The sequence below is a fragment of the Oncorhynchus tshawytscha genome, linkage group LG09 (genome assembly GCF_018296145.1).
Source record: "Oncorhynchus tshawytscha isolate Ot180627B linkage group LG09, Otsh_v2.0, whole genome shotgun sequence".
Taxonomy (NCBI): Eukaryota; Metazoa; Chordata; class Actinopteri; order Salmoniformes; family Salmonidae; genus Oncorhynchus; species Oncorhynchus tshawytscha.
In genome coordinates this window covers 11,933,260-11,944,900 of record NC_056437.1, presented here as the reverse complement: position 1 = coordinate 11,944,900, position 11,641 = coordinate 11,933,260, and the positions used below count along the sequence as shown (strand labels likewise).

The window sequence follows — 11,641 nt, the reverse complement described above, 5'->3', positions numbered from 1 at the left end:
TAACTTTCTTCCGCTCCTTCTTGGTTGGTGACTGCTGCTCCACAAAGTTAAGTGAAGTTCAAACTCGTGTTTCTCAATTCAAATCAATTCAAAGGGCTTTATTGTCATGGGAAACATGTCAACTTTGCCGAAGCAAGCGAAATACATAATAAACTAAATTGAAATAAACAATACACAATACACATTTACAGTAAACATTACATTCACACAAGTTCCAATGGAATATAGACATTTCCAATTGTGTAAAGTACTTATGTAGAATACTTGAAAATACTACTTAAATCGTTTACTCTACTACTTAGAATTTTGACGTTTACTTTTTCTTCACGACATTCCTTTAAAAAAGTATGTACTTTTTACTGCCTACATTTTCCCTGATACCCAAAAGTACTCGTTACATTTTGAATGCTTAGCAGGACAGGGATATTGTATAATTGACATCCCTGGTCATCCCTACTGCCTCTAATCTGACGGACTCACTAAACATATGCTTGGTTTGTAAATTATGTCTGAGTGTTGGAGCGTGCCCCTGGCTTTTACTTTTGATACTTAAGTATATTTGAGCAATTACATTTACTTTTGTACGTAAGCAGATTTAAAACCAAATACTGTTAGACTTTTACTCAAGTAGTATTTTACTGGGTGACTTTCACTTTTACTTGAGTCGGAGTTCCATAAAGCCCATTTCAAATTTCCATTAGCGCTGCGCTCCAGACCCTAAAACCGATCATGAGTAAAACCCTTCGCTTTATACGGTTATCCATAAGAAAAGTTGACATAATGCAGTTTACTTTAAATCACCTCTGAGCGAATTTATCAAAAGTACCAATTTGACTGGAAATTTGACTGGAAAAACGAGAACACGTCAACCCTGAATGTCCCCGAAACAAGCGTGCCACGACCACAGCTCGCGGGAGACTCTCTCATTGGTCGGATTTTGGCCACGGAGGAAATTCGGTTAAACTGAACCGTGGTGCACAGGTTATGGCCCGTGATATGAACAGGCAAAAGCGGTGAGGGAGGAACGCTTTTCTCCAATCGAACAGTAATTTGCGCCACTCATGTTGTTAACAAGGCAGCATGATGCATAGTTCAGAAACATACATTTTTTTTCTCCATAAAATGTTCAAACTAGTTTTTATTGAGTAGGCAGATAAAGCATTTTTATCCAAATAAATCACTTGTGCATGTGTGAACACAAACTCCTATGCAAAACCGAAATTTAGGAACAGTGCACATAGAAATAGCACACAGGGAACAGATCTACCGCTTCTAAGACTTGCTTACAACGAGAATGACAGATCTATAACATGTATTTCTATGTGAATTTGGTCGGGTCCAATGCAGCCATTTTTATCTCAATGTAAAATAATTTTTGGGTAACAGTTAAGCACTTACTGTGATTGTTTTCAATTAAAAGGGTCAAAAATAAACAAAAATAGCTTTTTAGCTAAGAACAATTTCTCAAGCAAGAATTGTGCTAGGACTGTCTGGGAGTGGTCTGAGTTGGGAAAACTCAAAACTAGCTGTTTTTGACAGAGAAGTTTAGAACTTTCTTTCTTCCTGATTTGTTCACTCATTTGGCCAGGCAAGCAGGCTGACATTTCAAGAGTCGTTTCAAACGGCTCTTACATTAAAAGGGCATTATCATAATTTTCACAATTTCACTGTATTATTCCAACCAATATATAAAACATAGCACATCACGTTTTTGACTGCACTGGGCCTTTAATAAATAACGTATGGAAATGAACAAGGAAGTAGTATGGGCTGGGGTGTTCCTTTGCTGTAGTGGGTATTTTGGCTCATTGCCCAAGACTATCATAATAGACTGCCAGGCTTACCCCTTTACCGTAACTTCCAAGTCCTTCCTTGTTGAGTAAATAAGGGGTTAAATAACTTTTTATACCCTGACAGTAAAAAGTGTGTAATTTTGGGAGGGATTCAATGATTTCCTCCTTTAGCCTACATTCGATATTACAAAAACCATACAATTATTGTGCAAGATGAAAGGAGGATTGTAACAATAAATGACTCTGATGAACGTTATCATTATGGCCAGGACTATTTACGACAAAAATCAACAATAAAAATTAAGAGATCTGTAGAGACAGATATAATTTATCCAGATTCTACGATCGTACTCAATCCCAATCTCATTTTTTTATCATGAATTCTCCTGGCCCTAAATTATAATAGTGTTTATGTTAATAGTGATAATGTATAGTGATAAATGGCTAATGTTGTTATACTAGGTTATTCACCTCTTTGTTCCCAGATAAGTAAATGATCGCATCTCGTATGCACAGTCACTATCAGGAAACTGCTCGGCTTTTGACGGGAGGATGTCGAGAATAACAGTAGAGGGAGAAGATCGAGAGGAAGTTGCACTCTTAAAAAACAGAATATATGACTGATGTGATGTGAGAGGAACTCTGAAACAACAAGCAAGACTTCAGCAAAGGTAATAGAACACTACATTTAGTGCTTTTAACTTCCTTTAGTTTATGTGCCAATGTTTTATTGCTTTGTTTTAATCCATTTCTAGTATTTTAAAGCTTTTATTTGCTTATCAGAAACTTAAACTTGATGATATATTGTGGAGACTAATAAAAAAATGTTTTTTATTTTTTTATCCTATAATATATTTGTCTCTGCCAGGACATTTTGAGTTGACTTTTACTGAGAAAGGCTTTCCCCAATCCACTATTTGGGTTAAATAACTAAATGAATGTCCCATAATAACCTATTCACTGTAGCAGAAAAGCTCTTGTTATGTTTCAGTATACCCTCTGTTATACACAAATGCATTTACCATGGTTTACCATGCTGCGGCAATAAAACCCTCAGAAGGGTGATTGATTTCCATGATTTAGATGTATTATTCTTATTGATTGAAAGTGGAATCTATGAAATCAGAGCTGCACTGAACCTGGTGTTATCAACTCCATTTATTTACACCCCCTGTTCTTAACCAGAGAGAGCCTGTACATGATGCAGAATGGTACCCATGATCAGTAGTGGTATTATTTAAATACATATTTTTGTCATTAACCAGACGCTCTTATCCAGAGCAATTAGAGTTAAGAGCCTTGTTCAAGGGCACATTAACAGATTTTTCCTCTAGTCGGCCTCGGGGATTCGAACTAGCAACCTTTCAGTTACTGGCCCAATGCTCTTAACCGCTAGGCTACCAGCTGCCCTATAGGAAAGTAAAATGCTCTATTTCTGCCAATGCTGCTGACTCATACCAGTCTGGTCTAATCAGGAGATAAAGTTAGACTACACAGCAACAAATGAATACATATTCTTTCATGCCCTTTCTCCATTGCATCAGTTGCGGGAGCACCCGATAGATAACCAGTTCAGACCAGACTTATACAGTAGTTCTAGTGTGCCAATTTCTGTTATATTTCAAAGGACTGACTCATTTTTTATTTAACTCAGGACTCCACTTGCAAAAGCTATTGTTTGCCAAAATTCAAACATGTCATTCCTTCTCTAGGTCAAATGGAGCAGGCTTTTCTTTTGGTTTTACATGTAGTCTTATGGCCAACTCTTGCAGGTATGTCATTGACTTTTGAAAGTACATTCACGATAACACAATAGACTCAAAGCCACATTCATATTTTTTGTCCATTGTTTAGAGCACACTTTAGACTGGTTATTGTGACTTCTGACTGACTGTTGGATATCTGATTTCAATATGGATGATAATGTCAATGTTGCTAATCTAACTCTGACCCCCCCAGCCTTGTTCACAGTGGAGGTGGACAGTCTCTCACATGTGGCAGAGTTCCACGGTGATGTCACCATGGGCTGCAGGTTCCAACCTGGGGGCTGGGACCCGAACCTGTCAGTGGTATGGCAACGGGTCCAGCCTCTTCCAGATGTAGAGGTGTACAGGATGGATAACGGACAGGAGGACCTCACTTCTCAGAATCTCCAGTACCGCGGCAGGGCACGGTTGGTGTCGGAGGAGCTGACCAATGGCTGGGCCAAGCTACATGTGTCCAGTCTGAGGATCAACGACTCTGGGGTGTACCGATGTCTTGTGGAATTGGGGGGAGCTGATTATAAACAGACCACTTTGACTGTCAAAGGTGAGTTAAAAGCTCTTTCATTGCAATAGCACAGTACTGTAGTTTTTATAAGCAGTCAATCAATATTAGGTAATGAACTTGTCTGAAAAAGATGTGGTAACATTTTACTTTGTTTTTCTTATACAACACTTTAATTACACTGTATTCACATGTTGTTACACATTATAAGCACTGCATTGTAATAGAGTTGAATGTTTTATCATTCTACTTTCATTGTGTCCTTTAGCTACCTATAAGACTATCATTAAAAGCATGCAGAGACGTGGGGGAGATGAGGTGGAGCTGGCCTGTGAGTCTGAGGGCTATCCTCTTGCCACAATTAACTGGAGAGACAAGAGTCTCAGGAACATCAAATCCAACGACACCGTTGTGAAAACTCCAGACCAGCTTTTCCATGTCACCAGCAAGATAACGGTCAAATACTCTGAGAAAAACAACTATACATGTGCCTTGGTGGAGAAAGGTGAAGCTACAAAGGGTCCATCAGCCAGGTTTGACATCCCAGGTATGAAGTGGGTGAATTTACCTGTTTGGTTACACTATTTGAAGGGCATCTACATAAGGACTTCATAACACATTCATAACTCATACATAACACATTCATAACTCATACATACCACATGTATAACTCATACATAACTCATACATAACACATTCATAACTCATACATAACACATTCATAACTCATACATAACACATTCATAACTCATACATAACACATTCATAACTCATACATAACTCATACATAACACATTCATAACTCATACATACCACATTTATAACTCATACATAACACATACATAACTCATACATAACTCATACATACCACATTTATAACTCATACATACCACATTTATAACTCATACATAACACATACATAACTCATACATAACACATTCATAACTCATACATAACTCATACATAACACATTCATAACTCATACATACCACATTCATAACTCATACATAACACATACATAACTCATACATAACTCATACATACCACATTTATAACTCATACATACCACATTTATAACTCATACATAACACATACATAACACATACATAACTCATACATAACTCATACATACCACATTTATAACTCATACATACCACATTTATAACTCATACATAACACATTCATAACTCATACATACCACATTCATAACTCATACATACCACATTTATAACTCATACATAACACATACATAACTCATACATAACTCATACATAACACATTTATAAGCAATACCTTGTGACATTATAGTGTGACATTATAGGGAAAGCACAACAAGGTCAATTTAACCTCTGAATGGAAAGTGGGGGTTAGAGTACGTAGATGTGTTGTTGATAAGGTGCTTTAACGCGGGTGCTTTCCTCAATGAGCATAGTGCTGTAAAGCGTAGGTGTTGGGGTGATGTTTACCCTTCCATTCAATGAATCACATTGTAGGCGTCATAAGTCAATGTGGGGAAAAAAACATGGGCTTTGAAGATGACAGATAGTGTATATATCTTTTCATGAAGACCTCATTTTTGTCAGAACTTCTACCAATCATCGTTGCTTGGTAGTGGCACTGTTTTTAGTTTTTTTTTTGTGGTTTTTAGTTTTTTTTTTACCTCGTTTTCTCCCCAATTTCGTGGTATCCAATTGTTTAGTAGCTACTATCTCGTCTCATCGCTACAACTCCCGTACGGGCTCGGGAGAGACAAAGGTTGAAAGTCATGCGTCCTCCGATACACAACCCAACCAAGCCGCACTGCTTCTTAACACAGCGCGCATCCAACCCGGAAGCCAGCCGGACCAATGTGTCGGAGGAAACACCGTGCACCTGGCAACCTTGGTTAGCACGCACTGTGCCCGGCCCGCCACAGGAGTCGCTGGTGCGCGATGAGACAAGGATTTCCCTACCGGCCAAACCCTCCCTAACCCGGACGACACTAGGCCAATTGTGCGTTGCCCCACGGACCTCCCGGTCGCAGCCGGTTACGACAGAGCCTGGGCACGAACCCAGAGTCTCTGGTAGTACAGCGCCCTTAACCACTGTGCCACCCGGCCCTTGCTGTTTTTAGTTTGACCAATTTCTGTAAATTCTCTGAAAACCCTTTATCTGGTGTAATATTGTTCTCTTTCCTAAATGTTTTTTTTTTATGTTTAGAAATTTTAACTAAGAACATAGGCAGTATTATATACAGTTTATGATGAAAAATAAAATGGTTTCACTCTCCCTATCTTTTGTACCCATAGATGAAATACCTGTGATTGAGAGTAAACCTAACACCCTTTCTATTGTATTGGGCACGACATTGACGGTGGCTATGATCATTGCAGCTACCATCTTCGGGTATCGCAGACAGAAAGGTAACATACACTTAACTTTTCTTCAGTTCTTAATTGATTTGCACACATTTTTATCTCAAGTTTGCTACAAGGAGTTTCCACTGTTTCATGTTGCCTGAGATAGACAGCCTAGAGAGGAAGTATGTACTTTGTACTTTAACCTCTAAAGGTGTAACTGATGTTGAAACCAGAATGATCGCGTACAGTTAGTGTGAGACTGGGGGGAAAAAATCAGAATCTTGTGACAATGACTTAGCATGTAATGACTTAGCATGTGAGAACATGAGTGTGTGCTTTCTAAACCTATCTGAACTGCCACATGTGGAAACACCCCCACAGTTTGTTTTTGTGTTGCGGGGGTTCACATGTGGTAAATCATGTGGGTGGTTTACTACTACTAATATAAATAACAATAATAAGTTATTACATTGGTAAAGTACTTTTTATTTAAAAAAGAAACATTTCAAAGTGCATAAAATAAAATTGAAAAAATATATTTTTTAAAACGAAACAAATATATCTAACCATATCATGAAAGCAACCATCAAACTCTAATAGGAAGGGTAGCCGATAGAGATGAGTATTAAGGCCTACTTTAAAAGTCCCGGCAGGCTGATATAGAGCTAGTCATTCCTTATTTTTTTTAGAAAAGTCCCCTATCAGTCTCGATCAAGTTTACAACACAGGAGGTTGGTGGCACCTTAATTGGGGAGGATGGGATTGTGGTAAGGAACAGTCAAAAGGGGATCCTTGGGACGTCCCAACTCTGACCACACCACATTTAAGTTGGAATTTAAAAAACGGTTAAGGTAAGGGTTATGGCAGGTTAACACTAACACGTGTGGTAATGGCTGGAATGGAATAGTATGGTATCAAATACATGGTTACCATTATGAGCCATTCTTTCCCTCAGCAGCCTCCTATGGTTTGTACTTACAGTATTACTGCAATAGCATTTTGAGAAGTCAGCGTGTTAAAAACCAAAGAGCGAGAAAGAGGAAAGTCCCAACCTTAGACACTAAAAGTGTTACAAAATGGCATTACTACTTTCTAAGCAATAACATGAATAGGTTCAGCAGAACATCTCATGCAACATTCGGACTGTAAACTATAACCCGCTTTTATGTTCTGTTCACAGGGAGGCTCAGGACCCTCAAGCTCTAACACCCTCCTGGGCTCAACAGAGACGTGACCTCTGACCTGCCTGGACCCCTTTTGGCAGCTCCAACTGATCCTGGTGATAAACTGTTTGTGACTGTCAGTGACCTGTACCAGGAGGCAACAGAGAAAGAGACTCCTCACTGAGACTGTAAACTGCCAGGAGAAGACTGAGAACACAAAAGACTCATGCACACACATTGTCAACGAAAAGTTTAATCATGCTTCATTTTCTGTTATCTAAAAGTTACGCCGGTTGGCGTTTCCACTGACGACCAATTATTGAAAAAACAGTTCCCTTCCATGCTTCCCATGAAACCCCAGAAGGCAAATTAGTGATTCCAGCCACATTTTATATTAACACAGTTGTTTACTGTACTCCAGGTATTTGATACTGTTTGATACTCTTTGTGAGTCAAACCATTTGATGACTTAGACCTTGTGACAACGCAGTTTCACTTTCTGTCTCAGTCATATGGCAACTCTACAGTAAGAATGGATTGAGTCAGTCCATTGCACAATTTCCTAGAAAATAAACATTGTCTAAAGACAGGAAAGACGGGTGGTGCTGATGGGAAATGCTGATGATGATTCCCGCTTAAAGAAATATCTCGGTCATCAAATTGAAACCGAGTCATCAACTCTGGTCTTTTTTTCTAATTCACATAATAAGATATGCTCACTCATACATTGTAAAACATGTGCCATGATAATGATTGTATGCTATTTGTGACAGTCTATACCTCGCAAAATCAATTCTGGACCCTTAAAACCCATTGCACAGCTTTTTTCCCCCTTCTTCCCCTCTAATCAGGGATTGATTTAGTCAAAGATGATGGATATACTGATGGATATACATGTTTCTCCGTCCTACCAATGGGAGTTGTTGTCCACAAAGCGGCAAGGCGCGCTGTGTAGCTTTCGCCTATCCTTTCTTTGGATTGGTGGATACATCTCATTATTGTGATCCTTTTTGAAATATTCGATGAAGGTTGTTGACGTCCTCTCTCAGTGGCTCCACCCTGAGGATCTTGGTGTGTCTTACCTCAGATACCAGTTTCTTCCTTCTGTTGTCCCAAACGTATCTGTTCTACCATGGTATTAAATAACATCTGACATTAGTTTGGAAGGAGGCTCCGTTGATCAAAATTAAAATGTTCTCTCGCCTCAAGTGGGTCTGTGCTGGGTAGTGCTGAGTGATTAGTGCTTAAAAAAAAAAAAAAATATATATATATATATATATATATATATATTTTTTTTTTTTTTTTTTAAACCTTTATATAACTAGGCAAATCAGTTAAGAACAAATTCTTATTTTCAATGACAGTGCCTTTGGAAAGTATTCAGAGCCTTTGGAGCTCAGGCACATTCTGTTTCCATTGATCATCCTTGAGTTGTTTCTACAACTTGATTGGAGTCCACCTGTGGAGCATTCAATTGATTGGACATGATTTGGAAAGACACACACCTGTCTATATAAAGTCCCACAGTTGATAGTGCATGTAAGAGCAAAACCAAGCCATGAGGTCGAAGGAATTGCCCATAGAGCTCCGAGACAGGATTGTGTCGAGGCACAGATCTGGGGAAGGACACCTAAACAATTATTCAGCATTGAAGGTCCCCAAGAACACAGTGGCCTCCATCATTCTTAAATGGAAGAAGTTACGAAACACCAAGACTCTTTGTAGAGCTGGCTGCCCGGGCCAAACTGAGTAATTGGAGGAGAAGGGCCATGGTCAGGGAGGTGACCAGGAACCCGATGGTCACTCTGAAGGAGCTCCAAAGTTCCTCTGTGGAGATGAGAGAATCTCCCAGAAGGACAACCATCTCTGTAGCACTCCACCAATAAGGTGGTAGAGTGGCCTTTATGGTAGCGTGGCCAGATGGAAGCCACTCCTCAGTAAAAGGCACATGACAGCCTGCTTGGAGTTTTCCAAAAGGCACCTAAAGACTCTCAGACCATGAGAAACAAGATTTTCTGGTCTGATGAAACCGAGATTGAACCCTTTGACCTGAATGATATTTTTCAGTGGCAGGGACTGGGAGACTAGTCAGGATTGAGGGAAAGATGAACAGAGCAAAGTACAGAGAGATCCTTGATGAAAACCTGCTCCAGAGCGCTCAGGACCACAGACTGGGGGCGAAGGTTCAGCTTCCAACAGGACGACAACCTTAAGCACATAGCCAAGACAACGCAGGAGTGGCTTCAGGACACGTCTCTGAATGTCCTTGAGTGGCCCAGCCAGAGCCTGGACTTGAACCCGGTTTAATATCTCTAACACTAAACATACAAATATGTATTTTACATTGATAAGGAAAGTGAAATCTTATAGCTAGTGGGTTTATAATTTGATTATACTATACATGGAAATGTAATGCCTTTTAACCTTTCTTGGAGTATGCAGCATTACTAGTTTATGGTCCTCTCATGATAAATATTATTATAATTATTTCATACTTTCAGGGATTACGTAGATGACATTTTAGATTACATGATGTAGTTACATTTAAGAAGTTTAAAGGGGCAATCATGAGTTGTGTCCATTTTTGGAATTATAAATGAATGATATATACACATGGATTTTTGAAGAATATAACTTATAAATGCCTCATGAGCTTAGTTCATCTGTCACACTCCATGAGAACCATAAATATAAACTGTTTTACTCCAACGTTTGTAAACAAAGTAAATATAAACAAACACTATATAGCTTCAAAACATGGTTAAAACAATCCTTTTGATATCCTGGATGGTTAGTCCTTGCATCCATAGCTCTGTCTATGCATTTGAGAGAGGTTCCATTTCTCCAGGCCTGAGCTTCTTACCAAAACAGGGGATGTCACTTTGTTATTGCTTCAACTGCTGATGGACAATTTCATAAAATATTTATATTGTTGAGTATATTACATTGGTTTTATTTGATTACTTTATTATTTAATTCTGTCACGACTTCCGCCGAAGTTGGTGCCTCTCCTTGTTCGGGCGGCGTTCGGCGGTCGTCGTCACCGGCTTTCTAGCTTTCTTTTTCTATTTGTTATGTCTTGTACACACCTGGTTCCCATTACGTTATTATTATTTCCCTATTTAACCCTCTGGTTCTCATTATGTTTTGTGCATGATTGTACCTGGTTTTGTGTTAGTCTTTTGTGTTAGGGTTTGTATTCCCTCCGTGGATTTATTGGCTGTTTATGTTTCAGAGTAAAGTACGTTATTTTACTCAGTTCTGTGTCCTGCGCCTGACTCCGTCCTCACCTCTGCACAACTGACACATCTCATCCTTATAGAGCTGCTGCCTATGTTGTCTAACAAAATCACAATTTTCATAGTTCTTCAAAGTAAATAAGGCATATTTTTATGCCTGCTGAATACCAATTATTAATCACTCAGGTAGAGATACCTTGTGCAGAAACTGCTCACTGTGTATCCTCTCTGGATCAAGCATTCTTCTGTCTTTTGTGTAGAAGGCATAAAACAAACAATAGACCAGACAAGTAGCCACTCAATGGATTATGGTCATTGAGTTACTTATGATTTTTTTTTTGCGCTAGACTATGTAGAACATTGGCCTGATGGAAACTACAACTGCCTACTTGCTGTCTCTGCCTGGCCGGTTCCCCTCTTTCCACTGGGATTCTCTGCCTCTAACCCTATTACAGGGGCTGAGTCACTGGCTTACTAAAAACAAAATGGAAATCAAGTGATTGAACGATGTCAGTCAATTAATTGTTAAAAAAACAAAAAATAACTGACATTCGATACACCCGAATTCAAACTTGGGAAATCTGGCCTCTTTGTAGTAGCGATGGGTCATTTGCAAACGAGTCGGCTCTAAGAGTCGACTCTTGTAGGTGAACATTGGGAGCCGACTTGCATATCAGAAGAGCTTAATCTATTTATAAAAATATCTAAAATAAAAGATATGAATAATCAAAAGATTTAAATGAATAGAATGACTAATTCAAAGAACAAAAAAATTAATAAAATAATATAGGCCTAAATGCTCAAGTGCACACATTCGTTCTGACTGTCTGCTCAGACGA

The 11,641-nt window shown here is 39.0% G+C and overlaps 1 protein-coding gene across 1 annotated transcript; it reads left to right on the top strand.

Moving 5' to 3' along the window:
• Positions 1–589: 589 nt before the first annotated feature.
• Positions 590–8,771, top strand: LOC112257377 (programmed cell death 1 ligand 1). The gene is made up of 6 exons (XM_024430894.2): positions 590–2,464; positions 3,506–3,565; positions 3,753–4,103; positions 4,330–4,608; positions 6,350–6,463; positions 7,581–8,771. Exons 2-6 carry the CDS (start codon positions 3,511–3,513, stop codon positions 7,604–7,606), a joined length of 825 nt encoding a protein of 274 aa, XP_024286662.1. The 5' UTR covers positions 590–2,464; positions 3,506–3,510; the 3' UTR covers positions 7,607–8,771.
• The last annotated feature ends 2,870 nt before the right edge of the window (positions 8,772–11,641 follow it).

Excerpts from the sequence above, each read along its gene's own strand:
- LOC112257377 (XM_024430894.2), top strand. The coding sequence starts at position 3,511 with ATGGAGCAGGCTTTTCTTTTGGTTTTACATGTAGTCTTATGGCCAACT. Across the intron at positions 4,104-4,329 it reads GACCACTTTGACTGTCAAAG|CTACCTATAAGACTATCATT; the intron begins GTGAGTTAAAAG and ends TGTGTCCTTTAG. Across the intron at positions 4,609-6,349 it reads AGCCAGGTTTGACATCCCAG|ATGAAATACCTGTGATTGAG; the intron begins GTATGAAGTGGG and ends TTGTACCCATAG.